At 53.2% G+C, this 26,195-nt stretch overlaps 8 protein-coding genes across 8 annotated transcripts; 4 read left to right on the top strand and 4 right to left on the bottom strand.

The window, feature by feature from the left end:
* Positions 1 to 326: 326 nt before the first annotated feature.
* Positions 327 to 2,605, bottom strand: BDP55DRAFT_546905 (ubiquitin-like modifier-activating enzyme atg-7; the record flags this gene model as incomplete). Its single annotated transcript, XM_060568696.1, has 4 exons — positions 327 to 785; positions 840 to 2,171; positions 2,231 to 2,339; positions 2,409 to 2,605. 4 exons carry the CDS (start codon positions 2,603 to 2,605, stop codon positions 327 to 329), a joined length of 2,097 nt encoding a protein of 698 aa, XP_060432574.1.
* Positions 2,606 to 3,112: 507 nt separating this feature from the next.
* BDP55DRAFT_655514 (cytidine deaminase-like protein) lies at positions 3,113 to 4,925 on the top strand. Its single transcript, XM_060574316.1, has 2 exons — positions 3,113 to 3,492; positions 3,562 to 4,925. The coding sequence occupies exons 1-2, from the start codon at positions 3,471 to 3,473 to the stop codon at positions 4,866 to 4,868; spliced, it is 1,329 nt and encodes a 442-aa protein (XP_060432573.1). The 5' UTR covers positions 3,113 to 3,470; the 3' UTR covers positions 4,869 to 4,925.
* Positions 4,926 to 6,169: 1,244 nt separating this feature from the next.
* On the top strand, positions 6,170 to 6,970 carry BDP55DRAFT_33131 (uncharacterized protein). The gene is made up of 2 exons (XM_060566848.1): positions 6,170 to 6,330; positions 6,435 to 6,970. Exons 1-2 carry the CDS (start codon positions 6,238 to 6,240, stop codon positions 6,669 to 6,671), a joined length of 330 nt encoding a protein of 109 aa, XP_060432572.1. The 5' UTR covers positions 6,170 to 6,237; the 3' UTR covers positions 6,672 to 6,970.
* A 2,497-nt stretch (positions 6,971 to 9,467) lies between these two features.
* On the top strand, positions 9,468 to 10,882 carry BDP55DRAFT_766282 (uncharacterized protein; the record flags this gene model as incomplete). Its single annotated transcript, XM_060580960.1, has 5 exons — positions 9,468 to 9,769; positions 9,836 to 9,851; positions 9,912 to 10,056; positions 10,260 to 10,504; positions 10,609 to 10,882. 5 exons carry the CDS (start codon positions 9,468 to 9,470, stop codon positions 10,681 to 10,683), a joined length of 783 nt encoding a protein of 260 aa, XP_060432571.1. The 3' UTR covers positions 10,684 to 10,882.
* A 1,794-nt stretch (positions 10,883 to 12,676) lies between these two features.
* BDP55DRAFT_33026 (multicopper oxidase) lies at positions 12,677 to 14,763 on the bottom strand. Its single transcript, XM_060566840.1, has 3 exons — positions 14,438 to 14,763; positions 14,095 to 14,387; positions 12,677 to 14,035 (listed from the first exon to the last, which is right to left on the bottom strand). Exons 1-3 carry the CDS (start codon positions 14,636 to 14,638, stop codon positions 12,811 to 12,813), a joined length of 1,719 nt encoding a protein of 572 aa, XP_060432570.1. The 5' UTR covers positions 14,639 to 14,763; the 3' UTR covers positions 12,677 to 12,810.
* A 562-nt stretch (positions 14,764 to 15,325) lies between these two features.
* Positions 15,326 to 16,788, bottom strand: BDP55DRAFT_33069 (uncharacterized protein). The gene is made up of 3 exons (XM_060566841.1): positions 16,543 to 16,788; positions 15,872 to 16,369; positions 15,326 to 15,806 (listed from the first exon to the last, which is right to left on the bottom strand). Exons 2-3 carry the CDS (start codon positions 16,312 to 16,314, stop codon positions 15,587 to 15,589), a joined length of 663 nt encoding a protein of 220 aa, XP_060432569.1. The 5' UTR covers positions 16,315 to 16,369; positions 16,543 to 16,788; the 3' UTR covers positions 15,326 to 15,586.
* A 4,730-nt stretch (positions 16,789 to 21,518) lies between these two features.
* Positions 21,519 to 22,616, top strand: BDP55DRAFT_655501 (uncharacterized protein). The gene has a single exon (XM_060574315.1). It carries the CDS (start codon positions 21,766 to 21,768, stop codon positions 22,306 to 22,308), a length of 543 nt encoding a protein of 180 aa, XP_060432568.1. The 5' UTR covers positions 21,519 to 21,765; the 3' UTR covers positions 22,309 to 22,616.
* Positions 22,617 to 23,719: 1,103 nt separating this feature from the next.
* BDP55DRAFT_692069 (uncharacterized protein) lies at positions 23,720 to 25,802 on the bottom strand (the record flags this gene model as incomplete). Its single annotated transcript, XM_060577066.1, has 3 exons — positions 23,720 to 24,325; positions 24,384 to 25,251; positions 25,303 to 25,802. 3 exons carry the CDS (start codon positions 25,800 to 25,802, stop codon positions 23,720 to 23,722), a joined length of 1,974 nt encoding a protein of 657 aa, XP_060432567.1.
* Between the last annotated feature and the right edge of the window lie 393 nt (positions 25,803 to 26,195).

Genomic DNA, 26,195 nt, shown 5'->3' with positions numbered 1-26,195 from the left:
CTCTTGTGTTGAGATAGGTCAATATTGATAGATGGAAAAATCACCGTAAAACAGGTGGGTTGAGGTATCGGCATTGCCTTCTTGAGACACATCCATTCAAGAGCTAAAATGATGTTCCACCCATCTTGCTAAACTGGAAAATGGCAAAGATGCAGATTCGCCGGACTCAGAGGAGTTGAAAACCTCGGGAAGAAAAGTCTCAATAGACTCTATCAATGCCAAAACGCCAACAGTATCCTGTTACCGACTTCGAACGCCTCGTCTATCCCGCCGTGAAAGCTCATTATCATCGTCCATCACCCGTTTATTGTCCAAGACCTGGCATTTCAGATCAACTCTCCATCCCCATCATCCGCTCCATCTTCTTCCTCTTCCCAATCCATAGACGCCGCCCGCCTCTCAGCCTCCCGCTGTACCTCCGCGAGCCCAGACAATTCGGCAACAAAGTCCTTCTCCAAGAGCGCCTTCTTGACGAAGCCCCAACCGTCGTTCCGGTAGGCCTCGAGAATCGGAGGACCACAGGCACTGCAGCACGGGTATGACTCTCCGCGAATCACTTTGTTGTTGAAGTTATGCAGGTAACCGCGGACGGTATGAGGTACCAATCCCAGGGCATGGTCCACAGGATCCTTCTCGTCTGCCGAGGTCTGAGGCGCCGGCGCGTGTTGCTTGAGGGGATGCTGGAGCAGACTCGCGAATAGTTCGACTAGGAGTGCCGATGCGATCGCTGCGACACCTGGTCTCGTAACGGTGCATTGCTGGTCTAAGGTCTGGTCTTTTTGCGACTGTAAGATGTCAGTGGGAGAACCCGATCTAGGGGGTGGGAGGCATCTACTTACGTCGGCTGGTGTTACTACATCATTGCAGAAGTAGCATCCCAGAGTCTTACGCTCCTTATCCTCTGGCTGAACACTGGTCGGTTCAGCGCCGTGCCGCATCACGACGAAAGAGTCGAAGCCAAGCGCGGCGTTCAGCACAATCTTGCCGGTCGCTTTGCCCAGAACACTCGGGAGCCATCTCGATTCTCGGCTGTCCATCAGAAGGAAGATAGCGTCGTGCTCGTCAATCAGCTGTTTCAGCTTGTCGTAGTCTGCCTTACTCCTAGCCTCGTCCGTAAAAGGGTGGCCCAACATAGGCACCGATAGGACGTGGCCCTCGCTCTCAACACCGGGATAAATCTTCTTCAGGGCATCTGCCGCCCGCGTTGCTTTGAATTTGCCGCCTTCCAAGCAGTCCTCGAACTCGAACAAGGGCTGCCGCACGGGATTCGAATACGATACGCGACCGTAGTCCACAAACGTGATCTTCCGGACACCCCAGCCCATGAGATTTCTGGAAACGTAGCTTCCTAGCGTGCCGGCACCTAACAACAGACACTTGGTGGATTTGATGGTGTCCAAGTCCAGGTTCGGCGAAATCCTCCATTTCATGAGTTTGAGGTTCAGGTCCACGGATTGGTCGGCAAGCCGTGTCGGGTCCATGTACTCCCCAAGGTTGGCAATTCTGGCTCGTAGCTTGCCCTCTCCGTCTCGCTCCCAGCCTGTGACCTTGGGCATTTCAGCGACTGCAAGTGGCTCAACTGGGTCCATCTCCAACGGCAGGATGATGCTTCTCGCCGCATGCCTACTAGATCTGATATCGCGGTAACACAGAATCTGGACCTTTGTCTGCCGGAACCGCTGCCGAACAAGCCAAAGCAGGTTTCGCAGTGGCCATGACGGGTTCTCGGGGTACGTCGATGGGTCGACAAACGAAACGTATCGGTCCTCCTCAGCAACGTCGTCAAAGAAGCCGTTCTCAAAGTCTCCGAGGTTGGCAACCTCCCATACATAGCCAAACGTATCGTTGAGGTCGTGGAGATCGCTATTCGCGTCCTTATCCAAATCGCTAACATCCACGCCTCTGGCCTTCTTCGCGAGGAAGAATCCGTTCTGCCTCTTGTCGCGGTTGGCTTGCCACGTGCCCACTCGATCGACCAGCGCCGTACTCTCCTTAGGATCGAGGCGACCGATCGGTCCTGTCCGCTTCCACTGAGGGTCTGAGTGCAGTGCTGGGAACGCAAACCAGTATGTGAACTTGTACTTCTTCAAATCGGCGTACGAGAGGATCGCGAAGGAGGAGAGGAGGGACGGTACGGAGTAGATGGTGCCGTCGTTGATGGCGTCCCAAACCTGAAAGCATGATCGTCAGAACTCGCTCAGATACTCATGAAACTACGACGCAACCTCACATGTCTCGCTGCCATTTTGAGCATGGCTTGCTTGTCCGTATTCTTGAAGTCTTCGATCGTATTGACGTTCTTGATCCAGCCCTCGCCGCGGACATGCTCATCGTTGGGCCTGCACTCCACGTCAGTCCCAAATTGATCTACGTGGGGTAGACCCTGGAGCTCTATGGGGGCGTCTTACTGGTCACTGGTGAGGGCATTCCCAAGGATGGACATCTTGCAGCTCTGGCCTGGCTCAACAGGCAGGGTAGTGTACTGGCCCAGCACACGGCGCGCCGAGTCGTCTAGCTTATCATGTTCGAGCTTTGAGGAGAAGAGGGCCGCGTAGAACGGAAGCTCGATCTCGGATGAGAAGGGCGCATATTGAATTGTTGCCATGGTGGGCGAGCTGTGGTGGGCGCGCACTTTTGGGCGCTCGGGTGGGAAACGAGGACAGTCGTTGTGATGCTATGCGCCGGAACTCGGTATTTGGGTTATGCTACGATATCGACACCGGGAGAATGTCCTAAATGCTGGATATGCTTCGGGGATTTGGGTATGTAGGAGCGCAAACCGAAAGCAGATCGTAGGTTGGGTCGAAATGACTCAAAAGCGTCGAGAGCTTGCAATATGACGGAACAGGCAGGTCGCACTTCCGACTGGTCTCCGGACAAAGCGGAGGGGCCCGGGCGGTATCGCTGTACCTGAGGGATGCTTGGAAATTCAAGGCTGAAAAGAGTCACGAGGACAGGCAGTCAAGCGGCGACTTGTTGTAGTTAGCGAGTCACAAGAACAAGGCTGGTGAGAGCTTCCTTTGAGGGTGAGATGGTTGTCTGACAGATGAGATAGGGCAAACACCTTGGGCAGGTGCCAGTTCGGGTAGCTTCTCTCCCGCCAGGCTGCCCACCTGGACGACCAAAGGTGGGGGACGGGAGCTCTGTGCCCACGGGATGATTGTGTCATGCTCTGCAGGTCCCGCCGGCTAAACGTCGGAGTAACGCAACCCGACGAGCGCGGGGGACACCCAATTGATCGGGCCCGAGCTGCAAAAACGGCTTTACGCGTGGGGACGCGTTCATGCAAAGAATTCAGATCGCGACTTTTCCATTGGACACTTGTTGCCGGGTTGATGTGAAGAGCTTGCGCAACCGGTAGACCTGCATATCGGAGCTTGAAGATCTACGGATGGGTGCAGAATCAAACGGCTTTGCTCATCCAACTAGTCTCCCAAACAAATCCGGTCTGTCACGTTACCCTAGCTAAGATGCTCATTGGAATTTGCGGTGGTAAGTCGCACCCCTGAGTCAAACTCAACCCACTCAGCAATTGAAAACATCATTCTGACAAATCACAAGGTATTTGTGCCGGTAAGAAGACCGTTGCTCAATACCTGGTCGAACATCATGGCTTCAGATTGCTCCGCTTGACGGACCCTACCGCAACTCCACTCCGGGGAGAGGCTCCGGTCTCCAAACCTGCCCCGGCGCCGGAGCCCCAGCCGGAGCCGGAGCGAGGTTTCTCTCAGTTCACCAACGGCAACAATGCCGCGGGCTCCCAGCAGCAGTTCCCTTCAAAGAACAAGAAGAAGAAGAACAAAGGAGCAGGGTCAGGACCGTTGGCGGGCTTATGCTTCAACTGCAACGAGAAAGGTCACGCCAAGGCCGAATGCCCTCACCCTCAACGGGCCCCCGACGAGAGCACAGATACCGCCGTGGCCATCAGCAACAACGCAGACAGAGAGCCAAAACAACAACAGAAATCCGCAGTCACTCCCGCTCCTCTTACCATCTTGAGCGGACAACCGCGTACCAACGGAGTCCATTCTCACTACCCCAATGAGCTCGTCTTCTCCTCCGCCAACGACCTATTGGAATACGTCACGACCCGTTGGCAATCACGTTTCGTCACCACAGACGTCCACAACGAAGCCATCCTCGACGTCCTCCACAGACGCCCCTTCTTCATGCTCATCTCCGTCGACGCTCCCTTGACAGTCCGCCACGCCCGCTTTCGCGCCCTACACAACCCCCATTGCACCCTCGAGTCCTTCGCCCTCGCCTCGGACACCCACCTCTACGACCCAAAACAAGGCCTGCAACCGCTCATCTCCCGCGCGACCGTCCGCCTCCTCAACACCTCCTCCTCCATCGCGCACCTCTACGCTACCCTCGGAAAGCTCGACCTCGCCAACCCGGTCCGGCTCCGGCCCACCTGGGACGCTTATTTCATGTCCCTGGCCGAGCTCGCCTCCCTGCGCTCAAATTGCATGAAGCGCCGCGTCGGGGCCGTCCTCGTCGGGCGCGAGAAACGCGTCATCTCCACCGGCTATAACGGCACGCCCCGCGGCCTGCAGAACTGCTCCGACGGCGGCTGCTCCCGCTGCAACTCGGGTAATTCCTCTGGCGTCGGCCTGGCTACGTGCCTGTGCATCCACGCCGAGGAGAATGCCCTGCTGGAGGCCGGCCGCGAGCGCATCCGCGAGGGCGCCGTGCTGTACTGCGATACCTGCCCTTGTCTGACGTGCAGCATCAAGATCTGCCAGGTCGGTATCGATGAGGTTGTGTATGCTCACGGGTACAGCATGGATACGGAGACAGCGGCGGTGTTCCGGCAAGCAGGCGTCAAGCTGAGGCAATACGTTCCGGTAGGCTTCCCCGAGTGATACTTGGCATTGTTGATACAATACTGACAAATTTTCAGCCTGCCAACGGACTGATTCATCTTGAAAATTTAGAAAAGATGGAGTTGTACTAGACCATCGTCTTATAGGGGGCTCATAGAGAACCTTGATGGCTTAGACGGGTTTAGAGTAGCACTGTCATTTCATCCACTTGCAAAGCGTTGGGCATCTTCGGATCAAAACAGTTTACTATGAGCGTATGAACATAACCTCATAATTAAGGCCCTTTTCCAATATGCATTTCCTCATGTCATGCTGTATATAGATTTGCTACCTCAGACGAAATTGGCTGAACCTACGTTAATGCTAGAACCTGCGTGACGATTCCAGTAACTGCCTTGCCTTGAACAACTTCCAATTGCCGACCAACACTGGTCATTCAACGCCTAGCGGCATGCAACGCATTTCGACCATGCCGATATGCCGACCTTCAATCGGCAACCGGCAACTGTCACCCCCAAATCCCTCATTCAATCTGACGATTACGGATTCGGCGAGGGCATAAGTGGATCCCTGGAGAGAGAGTCGTGCAACAGCACAACCCAGGCTTGGCACCCTCACACAAACGTCGCACCACGAGAGTTCCGTCAGAAACCTGTCTTGTTTCACCACAGCTTCCCAGGTACTGTGTCGTTGGCCCCCCGACACACAATCTCTGGTCTCATCCCACATCTTCCCCTTCGGTCTCTTTAGGGGGGCCACGAGGGGCCCGGGGGGGGGACTGAGTGTGTGGACAGTGGACATGAGGGGGGGGATTGACAGGGCCCGCGTAGCTTCAGTGACCCCCGTCCGAACAACGAATTCTGAAGGATGTCAGTGGGTTTGAGAGTTCTGTAAAAGGTCGCTCGCCATCCATGAGACGAAGATCTGACAGGTCGAGAGCACCGCGACGCAGGCAGTCAGAGTTTTTTTGGCCGCGTTGCCCGTCTTGCGCAGTTGTGCACAGTGACCTTGCTCCCCTTCCCCGCGGCGGGCATGCCTGGACCATTTTCTTCCCCAGGGCTGCAGGCTGCAGCGCCGCAGGGCCTGTCCCTTCGGGGGGTTGACCGTTGGTCAAAACATGTGAAACGGACTGTTGCGGTTATACTTTTGACACTGACGCTGGTTTCCCAACAGTGTCGAATTCGTCATCTGGCAAAGTTCAGATGTTCGCTTGAACGGCATGTGGGCGACCGCACGCCTCTCGAAAATCTCCCGCTTCTGTGAATGGTATATAGCCAAGTCAATGTTCGTGCGTTTGCTTTGGTGTTTCTGGTGTACGTTTTTTCCCATCACAGATCTGCTTCTATTTCAATTCAGTTAATATTACCATCGACTTATAATACCATCATCCACAACACGTTTATTCAAGATGCAGCTTCAATCATTCTTCGCTGTCGGCCTGGTCGCCGTTACTGGTGTGAACTCTCTCGGACTTAGCTTCTCAGGCGTAGCCCTCACCATGGTAAGCAGTCTCAAAATCCTTCCGCAATCCATGCTGCGCATCGTTCTCTCCTGCAGTGCCTTCCGACATCTGAGTCGTGCCGCCGCTAACGCCATGTCCCACAGGCTCCCGTTCTCGCCCGGGCGGCGGTAGCTGACTTGCCCGATATCGTCATCAAGAGACAAGAGCTCTCAAACGCGGACCTCGTGGCGGCCGACCTGGAAGAGGCAGGTGATCTCGAGAGACGCGTCTCCACTGAGCCTGAGGATGAGGAGGAGCCCGTGGAGGTCGTGGCCAAGAGAGGCGAGCAGGCCGCCGAGGAGTTCTTTGCTGAGGATTTGGGAAGTGATGCGGATGAGTAAGAGATTTGATGTAAGAACTCCATGAGATTACGGATTAATATGAAAACAAATTTCCATCCACGGCGTTGGGCAATAAGCGATATCAGCGATGAGGCTAGGCGTTGCGTGTCTTGCATCCGCCAAACTCGGCTTGGCAGTGGATTTTCCCGACAATTCGGTCTTCATGTAAGGCTTTCAGAGCATAGTGAGAAGCCATTGCAGATACATAGCCCGAGTTGCTAGGGACATCGCTGAACCAAGCGGGCGAGCAAACTCAACTACCATCCGGGCTCGTGTCAGATTGTTTTTCATTTGGTTGTCTGTTCAGATGTTTAACCTGCAGTCCTAAGCTTGAGTCAAAGGCATGTCGTTCACTTACGTGTCGGCCGTGAATTTCTTCGGTCTGCCTTTCGGCGTGCTACCTTAAAGGTTTGATCTTTATTATATCGTCGAATCGTCGACGCGACCGCCCCGAGCGAGCAGCCGAAAATCTCTGCGACATTGCGATAGCTTCGGCCACCTAGAACAAGGGCAATAATTGCCACCCGTTCATGTTCTTTGAGTTCGAAGCCGGAACTCCGTTCGCCTCGAAGTCGAGCTGCAAAATCGCGCAAGTCGGCATCAGCGTTCATTTGAATAATTAAGGGGGTAAGAGCTCAGATGAGGTGTATGGAGGAAGACGCGTCGGGAGTGCAAATGGTGCGCGGGTTGTTCTCAGACTTTTGTGTGGCTCCACTGTAGCAGTACGGCGTTTGCACTACTGGAAGGAACACTTTGTTAATTCTGCCCGAATGGCCCAACGTCGTCGTGGAGTTTTTAGCAACCTCGATTTACCCCAACTTTTATCAGAAAAAAGACCTGCTTCTTGAAGTCCGCAAATCCTATCAGGACTGGGGTTTCAATCACATATTTGCTTCCTAAAAGGGAGATGTTACTGAAGCTTTGTACAAGTCTTTAGACCGTCTTTCGGAGGAACACGCAGTCTTGCTGCGTGAGACCGGTGTATCAGTGTCACAGAAGCAACCAATTGAATCGGAATGGCTACTCAATTCCTTGACATGTAAGTTAGACTCGAATTCCAGAGTCGTCGCGAAAAGAGGCCTACCTCGTAATCTCATTCACCACCGTCTAGGGCGAAAGCTCATCTTTGCGCTCAAGCTAGATTATGGCCAGAATGACTTCAGTAGCTTCTCAATTCATTAAGAAACTATCCGCTGATGCATCATTTGCCTAGATGTGAGCATGGGATGATGTCGTAAACTTATTGAAACCGGTAGCAGCCGCTTCGCCTAGTACCGGGGCGGCAAGCGTGATGATGTGAAGAGCAGGTGAGGAAATCTGAGTATACATGGCTACTTTTCAAACGAGTGAGTAGGATTATGTGTCTAATTTCAAGCCTGAATGGCCCAAGAAACTCCTCTCGATTGCACTCCAACATCGTGTCGGTACTCACTCTGTCAGCAGCCACCTGATGTACGGCGTCTCTATGTTTGACATCTCAGTATCATGTAGAATAGAGCCAATGAACACTTTTTCTAAATAAGACACAAGCCATTCTGATATATTTACTCACGGGTATATACGTGAATACTATCCACGTCAAACCTTAACTGACAAAGTTCGAACTACTTTGCTAGATACCTCATAGGGAATGAATAGAGGGAATCACAACCTAGCATGGTCTTCAGATTCGTATTCACTAAGTTCACACCGGCTTGGAACTGTCAGCCAAGCCAGTGGTCAACGAACCAAACCGCGCGGTCCATGGACAGCGCGGGATGGATGACGTCTATGCAGACTCGTAGATTATGCCCCGTACTTAAGTCGTACAGCAGCCCGTCAACAAAGACTCCAGCTTTTCGACGGGCATCTGAGCTACCCGAATGATAAAGGTTCGAGAGTCCACATGACGATTCGCGCGGGGCCCCTGACTGATAGGAATCGGAATTCGCGGCTGCCGTCTTGGGTTCATGGTGATGACTCCTGAGGGTGAAGCACTTTGTTTCTTCAGCGGTCCTGAACCAGCATGAAATTAGGTTGCAGGAGCTGATGGAAGTGCTCGGCGTGCTTGTCTACAGCCCGAGTAAGCAGCCCCGACGCAGACTGAAAAACAATCAACGAGTCTACCTGAGTAGTTGCCATATTCGAGAAGGCTTTGATGACGGATCATGCGACTAGAGAGGACTTGGTTCGGGTTTTTTTTGGCTAATTCCTCCAGTGACCTTCCAAATATGACACCTTAACTTAGTACCTGTACGGGGAGGGTTTGATATAAAGAATTTCCAGCTATGCTACCAGGTTGAAGAGGGCCTGGGTATGAATTCTCGTGAATGAAGGCGCATTTCATCACTCTCGTGTTTCACCTTGAATCTTGCAGTCGGACGGTCTGCGAGCTGTCGCACGACCACGATGTCCACTAGAGACTTAGTCAAAGTATCATTATCTGGTTCACATGGCACCCTTGGAGTCTTTACTGCAACTGCATGTTTTCAGCCGCAGAGACCACGTCCTTCCGGTGTCAGTCATGAAAAAGACGTGTTGTAATAAGGTCGAGTCTATCATGTCTGATATCAGGCACGCGGATATTGCCAAGATCCGGGCTCCTCTATGGTGTAACTAACCCGCAGCATAATACGTCGTCAACTCTCGATAACATGAGACCCAAGCCCACACCATGACTTTCACGTCATGCTATAGATATAGTCTCACCTCCAGCAGAAGTCTCGGTATTTCTGCAGTAGTGCCGTCGCCTACATCGAATACTCAATCAATCAACCAAACCCCCCTCACTGACTATCACCACCACCAACACTCACCATGGGTCTCAAAATCGCCATCGTCGGCGGCAGCATAGCCGGCCTCACTCTAGCAAACATGCTCGAGAAGTTCGACGGCTTGGACTACACCCTCCTCGAAGCCTACCCCTCCATCGCGCCCCAAGTCGGCGCCAGCATTGGCCTCCTCCCCAACGGCCTGCGCATCCTCGAGCAACTCGGGTGCTATCAGCGTATCCGCGAGCTGGCGGAGGACTGCAATCACCGCATGAACTGTAGAGAAGTCGGTGGGCGGCTGCTGTACTGTTCAGGGCTCGTCACAATCTCTGAGCGTTTGGAAGAAGAGTAAGTCTGTCCCTCTTCAGATAGTCGTTCTCAGATCCGAGGGGCTCATATTGATACTTGCCTCAGAACTGGGTACCCGTGTGTATAGCTAGATAGACAAATGCTCCTCCAGACTCTATACGATAATCTCAAGCAAAGGTAGAATGTCCTCCCGAACAAATGTGTCATCGACGTCGAGACAACTGAGTCCGGAGTGGCGGCCCACACTAGAGACGCAGCAACATACACCGGCGACATCCTCGTCGGCGCAGACGGAGTCCACAGCATCATCAGGGAAGAAATGTGGTGTATAGATATCCAGACCGGACATCTTTCGACAGGAAGATACCAGTAAGTCACCGTACACAAAACCACCCGCCCACGCTGCCCCCCTTCAGCGCAAGATCCAGAAAAGCTAGATCTTTCCAGACTAAATCCCACCCCGCAGAAATCCAATCCTCCTTAAAATGCATCTTCGGCATCTCCCACCAACCATCAACTTTTTCCCCAGGCACGAGCCACCACACAGCATTCTCCCGCGGCCGAGGCTACGTCGCCATCTCAGCCCCGCGAAACCGCGTCTACTGGCTCATGTTCGTCGCGCTTGGTAAGACTTACCACGGCAGCGCCGATATCCCGCGCTTCAGCAAGCTTGACGAGGCTGCGCTGGTGGCGGCGCTTGTCTTCTTGGAGGAGCATGTGTTTTCGAAGTGGCATTGTGGAAGGATTGTACTTGTTGGGGACTCGGCTCACAAGGTACTATCACTATCGTGAACCCGACACCCTTTCCTTTGCTTCCTCTGCAACTCTGCGGGGCAGCCCCATGGACCTCGTTATGATACTAACATGTATGAATCCAGGTCCATCCCATAACAGCCCAAGGCGGCAATGGTGCACTCGAATCGAATCAGCAGCACACCTACTCAACGCCCTGACCAAGCTCCAACTCTCCACCCACTCGCCCGACTCCCCTCCTCTGACGGAAGAAATAATCGAAGCAGCCCTCTCTACCCTCCACGCCTCCATATCCGCACTCGCAGAGAAAATAATGCTCTCCGGCCGCCGCACCGGTTCACTCCTCTGCCTCGATTTCCCCTTTCCAAAGTACCTCTTTCGATGGGTGGTCCTCTAACTCGGAGACGACATCTTTCTAAAGGAGATGCTGGCTTACTCGGTCTCTGGGCCGCGAGTGGAAGGGTTGCCTGTCGTGGAGAGGGCGCATAAGACGCCTTTCAATGATGGGGTGCCTTCGGGAGGGGGAACAAACCCATGGGGGCAGAAGGCGTGGAGTAATGGCATTTGGGTCATGAGTGCTGTTTGGGTTGCGGCGGGGGGGTTGGCGGTGTATGCTGTGAGAGACGCTGGACGGTTGGGTTTCAGTTTGAAATGAACATCACCTTGCAGATTTTCTCATGATAGGTACTTTGAATTCTCTAGAGCTATTCGTTCACTCATTTCACCGCTGTGAGTCCCGCCCCGAAACACGACTTACCACAACACTAACGAAATTCGTAAACCTGTTACAACGAACTGGCAAAGCATGGATATGATACACATGCTTCACATAGAAACCACCCAGCCTCAGATAACTTGATTTAAGGTAGAGTCACTCTCCATGATAATCTTGAGCCATCTGTCAAAGTTGACGCAGACGCCTAACTCAGGAGTGAGAAAAGATTACAAAAAGAAAGGAATGACGTTGAACTTTCCCAAACCCGGCACTCCACCGAACCCCGATTTACCCCGCACAATCGGTGGAGGGCCGCGATAAACCCCCCACCAACCCCCGCCAAGCTCCGAAATCAACATTGGCAGCATCTTGGCGGGAACCCCCCGCCCGCAACCATCCCCGTCCCCCTCCGTCTCCGTCTTCATGCCATCGCTCGTCTCGGGAATCCGCAGGACCGCAGCAGACAAGATCTCTTCATCCATCACTGCAACCCATCTACTCCCTTCCGTTGCAGCTGTCGCCTTCCGCTGTCAAGATCCAACCCAGCCGCGCCAAGCCGGCACTCAGCCGTAGACCCAGATCGCAGACAATCACACCACCGCGCGCCACAACCACACCAAAGCTGCCCAACGACCGAAGCTGACATAAGTCCAGAAACCCCGAGTCTTGGGGGAATTACCAGATTGGGGGCGATGCGAGCTGAGGTCACGCCACTATCCATCTCATGCTCCGCCCTTACCGCAGCTCTCGGCACTGGGACTTTGAGGGTTGTGCCTAACATTACTCTAATCACCTTAGTCACCTTGAGTGCTCATGGTCGCATGCTGCTTGTGTCCACTACCTCCGGTCAACTCCTGCAGTGCTCCCACTTTCCGCTGATAGCCCGCCCGAAGTTCTTTGTTCTACTTCCAACTCATCGCGCAGGGAAATATTGCTTACTGCATTACATGCACATTACGACATAGGGCTGAAAGTGTGTGCACAAGCGGAAAATTCCATTATTCAACTTGAAATTTGATGTAAATAAGAATTAGGCATATTTTTTGTAGAAAAGTCCGGGCAAATGATGTTGCAGCCCTGCTCGCCCCCTTCTATGCATGTTTTCAACCCATGTACAAGAAATTAGACCAATCGATGGAGCGGAGCGGACAAAATAGGTATCAGCAACCGGACAACTCCAATCCATGCATAAGGAAAAACACCAATGAAATGCCTGCGCCTGCTGAAAGTAGATGTTTTCCTCCCATATCCTTGCTTCGTAAGTCGATCATTAATTAGTGCGCGTGCGTGCAAAGTGCGTGTGAGGCCCGGAAGTCCGCTGCGAGGAGATGGTGTATCTGTCATGCGCGCCTGTGGCCTATGGTAGGGTCAGAGAAGCCCGAATTCCGCGCCGCACCAAATCCTTGCAATGATGAAGGGTTGAGTGACCGCACGGAAATCGAGTCGCAGCCCGAGAAAAGGCCAATAAAAGTATAATGACGTTGGAGGCTGAGGCGCCAGACTGGCTTGGTGCTCTCGTGTTGACAGGCCACCACATCGCAGTCGTCCCTCTCAGCAATTGGACGCCACAACTGCTGTCTGTGTTCTCAGCCAGCCCGAGGCGACGTTCTTCTTACAATCCAGAATCATGCTTGGGCCACACTGCGGTGGGCTCATACTTCCTCCAAGCATCGCAAGTTGGTTTGATCGATGCCAGATCGAGCGTCGAAGCGATTTCGCTCTTCCGCTCGAGAAATTGAACACTGAGACCCATGCTCACATGCCAAGCGATGTGGCAATGCATAAGCCAGGCGCCTGGGTTGTCCGTCTTGAATGCGATCACCATCCAGCCAGCGCCAGGGAGTTGTGCAACGTCTCTGCGGGTGGGGTTCTCAAAGTTGAGTCCCTCTGAGCCGCTGAATGTACCGCTGCCAGTGCCGAGCAGCAAGAAGTCGTGGCCGTGGAGATGGATGGGATGCGGCAGAATACCCGGGTTCTCGATCACCCACCAAGTCCAGTCATTGGCCTCGGGGATCTCGATGATGTTGGCACGTTCCGGCCAGGAGTTGTTGCCCTCGGCAACGTATTCCAGAGTCGGCTTATCCCACTGAATGTCAATGTCGTTACCATTGACCTTCCAACGATAGACGGCTGCGCCGTTGATCGTCGGCGTTGCCAGTTCAATGTCTAGCGTCTTGCTCGGGTCAAACTTGTCTGAGGGAGCCGTTCGGGAAAGCACAGGAGTGAATCCGGTGGTATCAGCACACCCCAAGTTGGCGGGAGGTGTGCCTTGGTCGACGGGCAGTCTATCCGGAGATCCATCGTAGAAGAAGATGGAAGCTGGGTGAGGGTTATGCGACTCGCCGCAAAGACCACCGCCTCCGAGAGTCGCGTTGAACCAATAGTTCTCAATTTCCTTGTTTGCTTCAATGATCACATCGTACCGCTGGCCGACAGTCATGAATAGGCTGTCCTTGGTGACAGGCTTGACAGGAACAAGATCGGTAGCAATGACTGTGAAGCTGTGGCCCACGAGGGAGACGGTGAAAGTGTTGTCGACGGAGGTGTTGATGAGTCTGAGACGGTGCTTCTTGCCCGGGGTCAGCCTCGTCTTCTGGTACTGACCGCCGGCGCCGAGTGGGTTGATGTTTTTGCCGTTGAAGAGAATGTTGTCGCTGGGCGGCGGGCGGGCTGGCACAAGCTCGGCCTGACGCAGCAGGTTGTCTGCAGTTCCGTAGTACCAATCGCTGATAACAAATGGGCCGAGGTCAATGTCGTAGTCAGCGGACGCCGGTCCGTTGATCTGGATGGCGCCTGCAACGCCGTTGCCGTACTGGGCGGAAAAGTGGCTGTGATACCTGAGGCGGACGCATTAGTCGGTGGGTCCAGGTCTGCAACAACAAAGAAGCTACCATACCATGATGTACCGTACTGAGTCAACTGGAAAGAGTACGTCTTGCTTTGTCCAGGAGGAATGGGGCACTCCGTAACACCGTTGGCGCCATCTTGGTCGTTGTGACCACGCAGATGCATGCCATGCCAGTGGAAGGAGGTACCGTTGTTCTGGAGTTGGTTGTGAACGTTGATTTGGATGGTGTCACCCCAATCCGCCTCGATAGTAGGACCCGGGAACTGGTTGTTGATCAACATGGCCGGCTTGTGTACGCCGTCTGGTGCAACATCGGTCAGATTGCTCAGGGTGAAGTCAAACTACTCAAGTCGTTAGTAAAAGCTGAATATCAAGCCAAGAAAATACTTACGGTTCTCAACTTTCCCTGAGGCGGTGTCAAGATCTCGAAATCGGAGTCGATGTTGAAGTCTCCGTTCCAGCATTCTCTGTTGCCGATACCATTGGTACCGCAACCTGTCTGCCTTTGCTCAACCGAACGAATGGGGTTGGCATGAGCGAGAGAAGCAAGGAGGAACGCCCCCAGGCTGGAGGTGATGAAATTGGAAAGCATGATGAACGTGAAAGCACGAGACTGGTAGGAGATGAGCGACTGACTTGGTGATCTGCTATTCCATCGATATATCCGAAGGGAGAGTTGGGATTATATACAACTTGTGTATCAACATGAGGTCTTGCCTGGAGCGGCCTATCAAGGCCTTAGCCTCTTTCGGGAGGGCGACATCAATAGTCTCGGTGCACTTGCACATCCAAGGCCTCGGGGTGGCGTCTACACAGACCGGCAGCTTTCCAGGCATATCTTGATGCGAGTAAGAACGCGAAGTGTGAGTAGAAGTGAGGTGCATCCGACCCCTGCCCCTTGGGCAGTTACCATGCCTCATTCTGACATGGAGGGAACAATAAGCCAAGTCCCCTTCATGGTGGATACGATCGTGCGTTGTGGAGAAAGAAGGTATGTTTGTTGTGCCATGTGGATGTAGATGGAACATGCTTCAGGTCGTTCGGGTCAAGCTAGCGATACTGATACGGGGCAGAGAAGATGTGTACTAGGAGAGGATGGGAAAAGCCAAGCAGGGACAAATCTGGGATGAGGCTGAGCTCCGGCTTGTCATGGGGGCAGTAGCCAGGCAGACGGAATGCGACAAAGCTGGTTGGGTGGTGCGGATCATGTCAGATCCCCAAATTGTACCCAAGATCTGCCTTGGAGGTGCTAATTTCTTGCCCTATGGCTAGGAGCTGCAGCGACGGGTTCGGCGGGCTCGTGTGACACAGGCTGAGAATAGGTGAAGGATGAGGCTGACGGGCCACTTGGAGGGCAGCCATATGTCATGGCTCGGTACTCGCGGATGGTCTAAGTGTGTGCCGATAGGTTTGCAGTGCACCGTAGGGTGCTTGATTCGGTTTTTCGACATGCAACATGTCAGCATAATTTCCACTATCAACTGCCAGCTTGCAATGAATGACACATTGAAGGTTCTGATGTGATATGGACGGTGTGTATTCAGGCTAGCAGGCAGAGGTCTGACCGCACCCAGGAAACCTGCAACCTGACTGGAGCACACCCGCGAGGGGCCTGGAAGTCGGACCAGATCGTAGTATATCCAGATGGAACGATAGCAGTCACGGTGGACAGTCTGAACTCAGCTGAAAGCCTCGTACGGTTCGGGAGCTCCACTGCTTGGCACGGGAGGTATTCGGGCGCTCCACGAGTTGTCAAGATTCTAGGGCATGGCTCAGTCGTTAGCCTATCTAAGCGAGAAGGCAGATCGGCGCGCAAGACAAGGACCTGGTCTCTTGCCAGGATGCTGCTGTTGAGCAGTCTCGGAGTCGGCGGTGAGGCTCATCTGGCCGGGCAGCCGCGACAGATGGTCGGGGTAAGTGGAAGTCTCGCGGATACGAATGCAGAACGGTGTAAAAAGCAAAAAAAAGCGTTTCTTGGGTAGCGTTGACCGGCGAGATGTCCCCAGGGTCGATCAGGCCGAGATAGTACGGAGACGGAGCATCTGATTCGCCAAGACGAGGGTAGGAGACTAATGAGGTAACAAGAGAGCGCGGCACCATCGATTGACTAAGCTGCGCGGTTGGTGGGCGAATCAGTCGTGGATTAAGGTGGTACACAGAATATGTGCATAGGTAATAACCAGAGCTGGCCGGCCCTATCTTGGTCATGGGCTCAACGACATCATCGGGCGGCTCGTATCGAAAAGTGCCGTACTGTTCTGTCTCCATAGCAAGAGTCACCGGCTTGCCTAGAGTATTGCCCCGGGCGCATGGTAGTTGGGGGCTATTTTTAGGGTCAGCCGGCGCAGAAAGATGAGGAGGGGAAGAAGCTCAAGGGATCCACGAGGTTGTTGGGGACTTTAGATGCCGTGCAGCAAGTCTCCAGTGGACACTCTTTGGATGAACGGAGTCGGGCCAGGCGATGGTCTGATGGGACTGTGTGAGAAGGAGGAGTACCGGTAGGAGTCAGCATTATCTCGGCCGGGATACCTTGGAGACGGTCTGGGAGAATTCCAAGGACATGGAAGATGGATGATGGGCTGCAGGACGTGGTATCGCCAGTTGACGAATGAGAGCAGAGAGGTGTGATGGAAAAAGGTAAGCCAAGTCGACAGATAGCCGTGCTACGAGGTCGGGATTGGGTTGTTGAGGGTGGCACGGTGGAAGAAGAGACGGGGGAAGCGGAATGAGGTGGCATGGGATGCTGCGGTCGGAGAAATCTTACATGAAGGAGCCAGAAGCTTACCTGCAGCGCCTGCATGTACATTGGTACAGTCCCACTTGCTGCATCTACTGTGCTACTGTCCGCACACGTCAGGTGAAGGCAGTTTCCACATTGGGATACCCGTACTGTGTATGCGCCTTCCACGGACAATTTTAGAGGTAAAGTGTGGCTTCCTTACTTTCCGCTCCTCCTCCTTGATTCCTTCCCCCCTCAACCTCCACCACCTTCCCCGGGTTGAAAATACAGGAATTGATTAGCGCCTGCCGTGCGCCACAGACAACTCCCACTCAACACCTCACGCTCACGCTCATAGGTACCTACGCCCCCATACGCTCCCATCGGCAGCCAGGGAAATTTCACCGCTAGAGACTCGGGCGCTGGCTCGAGGAAGAACCGGGAACTTCCTCTTAAGCCCTCGCAGCTAGATTCCCTTTCTAGGGTCAGGGACGTTCTGAGGCGCGCCCTGGCAGCGGCACCGGCGTGGCTTCTGCCTGTCGGGCAACACCTCCAAATCGACAACACCAGCCATTATCCAACATTAATCACACGACGCACCATATCCGATGAGGCTCGTCAACATCATGCCATCGCATCTCCATACCCTGGCTAATGTCTGCTGCTGCTTGCAGTAGCTTCCATGTCGCCTCGATCCCCTCAATCAACCCACCGCTCTTCTTTCGCTTCTCTCATCGACGTTGGCAAGGCATATGCATGTCTCAGGGTCACGACCGTTAACAACACGATACATTCTACGGATACCTAGGCCTCGCACTCCTCGCACTCTCTTCCGCTGACAACGCATAACGCACACTTCAATAGATCGAACTTGCCCCCCAGTTTTCACCTGCGAAGCTCGGCCGAATCTTACAGACTACAGATATGCTCCAACGGAGCATGACGGGCTACATACACTCTACGGCTAGACTCGATATGCTGACAGCCACAACTCCGCGCCGTTTTCCAACCCGCCCACATCACGGCCGTGCCGATCGCCCATCTCCCTTCTGGTAAAGCTGCCGTTCGTAGCTGCATTTTTGCCTTTTGGCGCCGAACGACTTTTTCTCACTCTCACCTAAGCCTGCCAGCCGACTCACCCGTCCTGCAATCTTTACTCCCATCAGGTCCACCAATCACCGGTACCCCGTTGGACTTCCGAGGTGAAGTCCGACCGATCGCTCACGTCACATCATTGCCCTTTCAGATCCAACATGTGGATATGGCATGTTTGGTGTCGTTGACGGCGCGTTTTGAAGACAACTCTGACCCTCCCTCGCTTCAAACTGTCCATATCTGTTTACGAAGAGGCGTTCGTCCGGTGTTCTACGATGGCTGCAAGATTTGACCCTTCTGCCCGTCCTTGCAAATCTTACTACCACAAACATTGCCGAGCATTTTCTCCTTTCAAACAAAAGTGCCGTCTCTTCAAGGCTAATCCGCTTCGTATCTTTATTGATACGACTACATGCGGCTTGAGTCGGCGTCGACACACTTCCATCTGCTCTCTGCACGCCCACCGGCCCAAGCCAAGAAACTCGGCGAGCCGTAGATTGGCTCGCCAAAAGAGACGCGCCGCATTCCAAGCTGTCCCGCAAGCCTTCCCAAGCTGAGTGAACGCCGCCAGCTCCGTCGTTGAGGGTGTAGCGGATCCAGTTTTTCCCCGGGATCTCGTACGCTGTGCGCAATCTTGGCTTTGTTGCCTCTCTGTGAGTTGAACATTGGTCCTCGCTGTTATGGAGCTGTCTAATCTGCAATACGAACTTTGCCGGCGACTGGCGAAATAGCTCCGGCATTTTATTCGCGAGTTGTTGCGTTCAAAGCTGGACTGAAGACTCCCCTAGGCTTAGCGCGGGCGTGTGTCATTCGGGCTCCAGCGCTGCCAGTCTGGAAGCCCGTAGGGCTACACTCCCGGGATGCAACCCAAACGCTATCATCCCAGCGCTTATTGGCCCTGCTATGATTGACAGGCTCTGCTACCCAAAAACCACTACTGCGCGCACCAATGCTTCAGGTGAGGTGGGCACCACAACGGTGAGGCACACTCTGGGAGCTGAGCCGCACCACCGTTTTGGTGGCATGACGTTGAGGAGAAAAGCAATTTGAAAGTGTTTACTTTCATGTAGCGTCGCTCTCGGCTTCAAAGAGTTTGTCACAAAGAAACATCAAGGAGGTAGGTTTCTCGTGCGGCAAGGCACCCGACTATTGGCACTTAAGGTTGCAGAGTCGCCCGTTGGCGAGTCTAAGACAAAAGTTTCGAACATGTTCCCGAGAGACCCGCTAAGCTTTAGGCTTGACCCGTCGGCATGCCGAGGCCGCCGTCAAGCAACTATGAAAGTGTCAGTTCGTGGCACCAACTCTATGTTTACAGTACAGCATGTGCTCGGTTCACGTTCGCGACGCTGTTCTGGATCATCCTTGCTGCTGGTGATCCAGCAAGCTCCTCACACTAGATGAGCTCTCGTATTAGTTCTCGTATCAACACCTCGGCAATTACGTCGTAGGGAATATTTGCTGCACGATAGTGTCTTCTGGTCCGCTGCCGCCCGATTCCGTGGTTTTTGGGTTGGCATCTTTCCGATCCGGCAGCTGTGCCGACAATCCGGCTCAGTGCGCGTCGGCCCCGCTTCCTCCGGGGCCGGTACCACCTTCCGTATTTGGTATCCTCGTAAGGTTGATTCAACGACTTCATTGCATCACTCCACACCCAATCACACTTAAGAGTATAGACTTATATCAAGTCGAGGACCTTCGCACTTGCAAAACGCCAGAGCATTATAAACATGTTGACACATATCATGGAGAATCAGGAGCATCTTTCTTGTTTTTACTAGGTTTTATTGACTAAGGTACTCGGTAACTAGCTAGTAGAGAGCATCTTCACCTTTTGGGGGTGACTGCGAAGAGAGTATCTTCACCCTTCAGATGTAGCTGTGGCCATCCTGCCACCACCGCTCCATGACCAAGGCATGCTTTCCCTTTCTCGCCCCTTGCTTATTTGCTGGGAGGAAGGGGCTTGGGATTCGGGTCGGGAGGGGGGTGGGGAGGCTTGGGGCGAGGGTTGGGCCAGGTAGGAGCCATTGCGTCGGTTTGATTGATGTTGTTGGTTGATTGGGTAATCGTTTTGTTTGATTGATGGTTGTTTGGCTTGAGAAGTTGTGTTTGGTTTTGATGGATTTGCTTGAGTGTCTGAGTGTGCTTGGGTTTGGTTGGCTGAGTGATGTCTTGAGTGTGTTTGATGTGTTGATGATGTAGAAGAAGAAGGTTTGTTGATTTCGCGGTCGGCATGTTTTGTTTTATAGTGTTGGTAGAGAGGGCGGTGTTGAGGGAGTGAATCATACTCGGGAGCGCGAGGGATGGTGACTGCGGTTTGAACTTGAGGCAACTCGTGAATTGGTGTGTCCTGATATCCGAACAGCGGTCTTTGAAGATAGTTCTGATTCACGAACGGGGCATGGAGGTGTGATTGACTGATTTCAGTCGCCTAGACTCTGGTATTTTGCCGACTATGGAGATCTTACTTTCCCGTCTCCACAATCCATCTATGTTCTCTGAGAACAGGCGTGCCTCGTGAAGAGTTATTGTCTCACTCGAACCTATGGGCGATGACTTGAAATCCTGTCGGGCTTCCCTTGGAGACTCGGAACACGATGCTTGGCGGTAGCAAACAATGCAGGCCAATAGGAATCTCTGCCGAGACTCCTGAGAGCTTCTTGCGGTTACACGGACAAGCTTGACTTACTGAACAACTATTCTTCACGAGCTACCTTGCTTTGAAGATCGAAAGCATGTGCTCTGATTGCCTTCGCACCATGGCCGTGCTCCAGATAGACTACAAATGCAGTCGGCACCTGGCAAGGCTCCACTTGAACAGCTCTTGTGTTGGGCAAAGTCATCGGTATAGAGGTCGGTGATAGAACAAAGTGGAACACTCAGATTCGTCGTCAAAGAACCGCCTGCATAGATCTTGCGACGGTGCGTAGACATACTGCCATGCCTCGACTGCTCATGTCCAAGCACCGCAACACAGCACGAATCAGATATCCTCAGACCGAACAGTCCCCATACTCGATGATATGGAGCGGTAGTAAAGCCCGCCAAGCTGCTATTGCACGTCTGCAGCTGCGGGACGTTCGTCGTCTGCTGATCATACGGATGCTCTTCTGCGGGCTGGCTGTACAGCTTGGAAGTGCCTTGTAGGAAAGCAGTTGGGCATGCACAAGGCCATTGTTTCGATCAAAGCATCCCTTGTTGGTGCTACAATTGTATTCGACGTCGTGACTTGTACCTTACACCATGGATTCGCATTCGGGGACACCACCCTCCCCCGGCAAAAGATGTGCCCATGCGAGCACCGCAACGGCGATAAGACACCGTTCGAAGCCGAGTCGCGATACTTCCTGCAACAAACATCTTCATTACATACGGACACCAACATCAATATGTAAGCATAACCTCGCTTACCCAAGCAATGTCCCCGCGTTTGTTACCAAGTCCAGGTCCAGACGCTCGCGCTGAAGCTCGCGTCCCGAGAAGCCGCGCGCTTCCTGTCATTGACTGCACGAGGTATTCGGAGCATAACTCCACAAGGAGTTAGTTTGATTACTGTAATTGGCTTGGGTGAGTCCTTCGCAGGCGTTGATCGAAGCTTGATTTCCTGCCTTGTTTGCTAGCGCTTATGTTTCCTGAGCCGTTATCCGCCGCTAACGCGATGGTGTCGCATCTCATGAGCGGGGCATGTTGATGAATGCGAGCAAGAACCTTGGATATGGGTGATTATTTGTATGTTTGTTGAGGTTGATGATGGATTGAGTATAAGATATAAGTCCGCCAGGAACGAGTTCCGATCCGCACTCAACAACATCCGTTGATCATCACCGTACACTTCTATCACGCACCACCCGGAGCTCACTCGAGAGGATCCTCAAGCATATCCACCAGTCATCATCAACCTCACGACGATGTCCGACCGAACAAATCCCAACAACTCACGACAAGCAACGCCTCTACCTCCCGCCCGCCTCATAACAACAGGCCACACCGCAGACGGCACCTCAATCTTCACATCCGACGCCATACTCCCGCCCTTCCACCCCTTCGGCCCCCAAGCAAGCAGCTTCACCTCCTTCCACACGACTCCAACTCTCCCAGCCTCCAACTTACCCAACATCCCTCTGCAAACTTTATCAACCTCCCTACCGCGTGCGCCCACGGCAGGGACATACTTCTGCCTCACGGATTTCCCGCCGCGGTATAAGGCGCCTATGCACCGGACCCTCAGCATCGACTACGCGTGTGTGCTGGCTGGAGAGATTGTGATACGTCTTGATGGCGGGGAAGAGAAGGTTGTTAGGGCGGGAGAGGTTATGGTTCAGGGAGGGGTGAATCATGAGTGGGTCAATGCGTCGGACGGGTTTACGAGGGTTCTGTTTGTTATGGTTGGGGCTGAGGCTGTGGTTCTTGATGATGGGCGAAGGTTGGAAGAGACCGTTTTCAAAAAATGAGGGTCGGGTCTGTGGACTGTAGTGGTGTTGTTTCAACCGTGGCTGGCTTTCGTCTGTTTCGATAAGTTTCTTCTCTGAATCCGTCCCTCCCTGTTAGTTTTTGACCCCTTCTTAGATCACAGTGTACTGGTGGCATGTCCAAAGGTGTACGGGACGCTGAGGTGTTACTCCAGACAACATCAGTTGATTATGAGAATTATGAGAAGCAACCAGACTTTACACAGCAAATCCCTTTCTCTATTACTTTTCACGCAAACTGCGTATAGTTCTGAGATTGCCCCGTGATTCCCACTCAACGATTCAAGTAGCTCCGAAGAAATGCAGCCATCATCATCTCCTCCAAAAAGCCGCCCTACTTCAAAGTCCCCCTCTGGAAGCAACCTATCCGATGTCTTAATCCTCCGTATAAGGTTCCGTAACAGTCTCCCCACTTTGCGTATTGGTAGGTCCAGCAAGTACTTTATGTAGTTTGCTCGCCTCAATTCTCGCAAGTTGATTTCAAGATCACATTCAAGGATCAATTTGACAACTTCGGCATGATCACCTGATGTCGCCGCTACCAGTGCTGTCCTGAGTCCTAACTTGCGACGCCTGGTGCTTTTCTTAGATAACATTCCGAGAAGTTTCAGAACAACTTCCATATAGCCTCCAAGCGCTGCTGAGGAGAGAGGGTCTAGGGGCTTCAGTCGTACATAGAATATATTTAGAATATATATATATAGGCATAATAACCATAGGAATGATAATGGTAGTAGGAATAGTAGAAAAAGAGACGGGGAGAGCATTGAGCGGCATCCCATTTTGTCACCCACTTGGGAGCCTGCCTTGTTGTTGATCTCTAAAGAATCATTCTCTTGCCCTTGACGTTGGCGGAAAATGCGGTACATCAATATTATTGGGGAGGAATCAGTGCTCAATGTAACCTGAGTAAACCTTGCCATAGTACCGCATGCCTTGGCTTAGAACTATGTATACATACCAGTTTCATTTTGTGAGAGGGACAGACTACGCAGAACTCACAAAGGCATCCGGTGAGGTCTTCAGAAAAAGCTGCTCATCGCGGCTCACATGAGGCTCAATCGCTCAGCAGAGCCCTGGTCTAACTAACGGCAGTGCGCTTTCAATCTTACAAGGGCAGACTCAGAGTGAGAAAGACGGGCGAGGAAACAATATGTATTAAGAGAAGTGCGTAATGATATCTTGACACGCAACATCGACATATCCAAACGAAACGTAACTGAAGAACGAAGACGTTCGAACCGAACTCAACCTGCCTGCGCATACTCGTGACAACTTCATAAACGTATATATACTGGGGGCAAAAAGAGTGATACCCAACAGATTAACAACGGGCGAGGCTTATGCCCCTCATACTTCCGTCGTTAACAAGGAAGACTAAACGTTAAATGATTCAATCATCCACAATCTCATCCGACGACGAGGACGAACCGGACATGATAGACGAGGCATCATCATACGACGGGATACCACCCGAGTCAGATGCAAAGTCAGTATCCGTAGCATTCGTCCACAAAGCAACCCAGCGACCAAGATCCTTCCGCCCCTCGCCCAGGTCTTCCTCTCGCGTCGGGTCTGGCCCAAAGTCAGGCTCGAACCCGAGCTCCGCACGCTCTTTAGGCTTGACTGTGATCACGGGCGAGAGAGGAGGCGGCGGCGGAGGCATAGGTCCCCTCGGCCTTACACAGGGGACCATTCCCGGTGGACGCATTCCCGGAGGCATTGTCCGCCAGCCTGGTAGTGGGGGCGGCGGGGTGTAAGGCTCGGCCCAAGTAAGCGGGTCCGGTGCGCCGGGTGGCACGTAGACTCCTCCGTTCATGCCGTCGTTGAAGGCCGAAATGCGCATGTGCAGAATGGCGCCGGGCTTGATGGTTGTCGGCCATGCCTCTGGCGTGATGACTGTGTCGTTTTCATTGACGATCTCGTACGCTCCGTCCCTTACGAGGCTCCAGAGTCTGGTGACATCTTTGAAGCGCTGGTGGATGGATACACGTGCACCCTGTTGATCCCGCCTGTCAGTTACATATTCATGGAGTTTCAGAAGAGGGCAATCTTACCTGAACGGTACGGCACTGCTCAAACGGAATATCGTACTTTCGGCCAAGAACATCGGTCATGTGAACTGGCTCTGCTGCCGGATCGACCGACATGAACACAACTGCAACATCAGGACGGGTGGTGGTGTCCACAGTGATGAGTTGCCTGACCCGACCATCCTTTCTCTGGGCGCGGAAGAGGGCACCTTGCACTGCAGAGCGAAGCTGGTCATCCTGGATGAGGAACGCATCACCCGGAGTCTTTGAGCCTTGCTTCAGGATGCGCTTCAGCTCGAGACGGAGCATCTTGGGCTCCAATGCCAAGAAGGACTCTGGGAACGGGCCGTTTCTCAGGACCGTCGCCTCGAGATCCAAGTCGGTCATAGATGGCATGGTGTTGCGACGGAAAATGCCCTGGAACCATTTGCCTACAGACTTGAAGACCTTGGCTGGGAATCGACGCTTTGGCTTCAACAGCTTGATTTCAGCGGGGCCCCCGTCTGAGGTCCCATCCCATGGTTGGTGCCAAAAGCTTGTCGGGGCAACCATCGGCGGCGGAGGAGGAGGTGGTGTGGCAAGCTCAACGACGGGTTTGACCTTGGCCTTCTCCTCCGTCTTGTCACCACAGATGGATGGCGCCCTGGAGTCATTTGCAGTCTCGCCAGACTTCCAGGATTCTGCGTCATCGTCAATATCGCTGCCACTGACGGATGATGCACCTTCAGATTCGTAAACGCTCTCAGTGTTGGACTTGTCTGCGAGCGCCAAACGTTGCTTTCTCTCGACTCTTTCGACGAGCTCCTTTGCGACTTTGGCCTTGCACGTCAACAGACGCATTGCCAGACTCCTTGAGGCCAATTCCTCGTCAAAGCTTCCAGGGTACCTCGGCCTGGTGAATGGTCAGCAACATGTTCATCGTCTTTGCAAGAGCAGCACTAACTTGATCTGGAGGCCGGCAATACCAGCCACTTGCATGTGGAGCAGAAGACTAGCTTTGAGCCAGCGCAGTTGGACCTCGCTCGTCTCAATGACTTCCTCAATCATCTCCCAGTCCATGTTGTCGTTGATGGCATGGAGTCTGGACGCCTTCAAGTCCTCTGCAGTAAGGGTCTCAAAGTCCACATCTTTGACAACCTTGACAGCAAGACTTGCCCTGTAAACGCTGCGGATAAGGGTGTTGTACACTTTCCCACATCTCGTTGCAAGATCTTCAATGGCCTGTCGGCCAGCGTATTGGTAAACGGGCGAAAACTCAAGTGCATCAGCGGCAAGGAATTCCCGCAGCTGGCTCAGTGCTGCCGCTGTAGCAAGAACATCGTCACTGAGACTGTGGATATCGCAATCTGGTCCAGAGGTGCCGAGATGATAGATTGCGAGCTTCGTGGCGAGCTGTACACCCAACTTGGCGATGCCAGACACGTCAACGAAAGGGGCGGCCATCTTGTGCAGCGAACCAGCTGTTTAGAAGGATGTGAAGGCAAAAGGAAGACCCAGGAAGAACAGTGCCAGCAGGATATCGGCTCCTTTCTTGCACTTGAAGCATGATGAAGAGCGGGGTATTTATCTCCTGTCAGCACTGCAGTCTAGTTGCAAGCCTCATTTTCTGCTATTGGGCTGGGCAAGCTGCAAGCTTCGACATCCCCGTTGGCTGGTCTGGATGGGTGTCCAATGAGCCGCATCAAGCGATGGTGCTACAGTCTATTTGTTGCTCTTGAAGGCTTGAAACGCAATGTGTTCTAGAACCAATGGTTCGATGGGAGTCGCTATCGTGAGACCATTCTTTGACTGTACCGCATCGTCATGTAGCCACGGCACACTACGATGATGCAATTG

This window comes from Colletotrichum godetiae (genome assembly GCF_030913485.1).
Source record: "Colletotrichum godetiae strain CBS 193.32 chromosome Unknown BDP55scaffold_10, whole genome shotgun sequence".
NCBI lineage: Eukaryota > Fungi > Ascomycota > Sordariomycetes > Glomerellales > Glomerellaceae > Colletotrichum > Colletotrichum godetiae.
The sequence above is the reverse complement of the archived record's forward strand: the minus strand, read 5'-3'. Positions and strand labels throughout refer to the sequence as shown.

What these genes read in the sequence shown, in the direction of transcription:
- BDP55DRAFT_33131 (XM_060566848.1), top strand. Translation starts at nt 6,238, where the DNA reads ATGCAGCTTCAATCATTCTTCGCTGTCGGCCTGGTCGCCGTTACTGGT. An exon ending in CAGGCGTAGCCCTCACCATG is followed by an intron (nt 6,331 to 6,434) that starts GTAAGCAGTCTC and finishes CATGTCCCACAG; the next exon opens with GCTCCCGTTCTCGCCCGGGC.
- BDP55DRAFT_655501 (XM_060574315.1), top strand. Translation starts at nt 21,766, where the DNA reads ATGTCCGACCGAACAAATCCCAACAACTCACGACAAGCAACGCCTCTA.
- BDP55DRAFT_33069 (XM_060566841.1), bottom strand. Translation starts at nt 16,314, where the DNA reads ATGGAGACAGAACAGTACGGCACTTTTCGATACGAGCCGCCCGATGAT. An exon ending in GCATCCTGGCAAGAGACCAG is followed by an intron (nt 15,807 to 15,871) that starts GTCCTTGTCTTG and finishes GCCATGCCCTAG; the next exon opens with AATCTTGACAACTCGTGGAG.
- BDP55DRAFT_655514 (XM_060574316.1), top strand. Translation starts at nt 3,471, where the DNA reads ATGCTCATTGGAATTTGCGGTG. An exon ending in GCTCATTGGAATTTGCGGTG is followed by an intron (nt 3,493 to 3,561) that starts GTAAGTCGCACC and finishes ACAAATCACAAG; the next exon opens with GTATTTGTGCCGGTAAGAAG.
- BDP55DRAFT_33026 (XM_060566840.1), bottom strand. Translation starts at nt 14,638, where the DNA reads ATGCTTTCCAATTTCATCACCTCCAGCCTGGGGGCGTTCCTCCTTGCT. An exon ending in CTCAGGGAAAGTTGAGAACC is followed by an intron (nt 14,388 to 14,437) that starts GTAAGTATTTTC and finishes CGACTTGAGTAG; the next exon opens with TTTGACTTCACCCTGAGCAA. An exon ending in ACTCAGTACGGTACATCATG is followed by an intron (nt 14,036 to 14,094) that starts GTATGGTAGCTT and finishes CGTCCGCCTCAG; the next exon opens with GTATCACAGCCACTTTTCCG.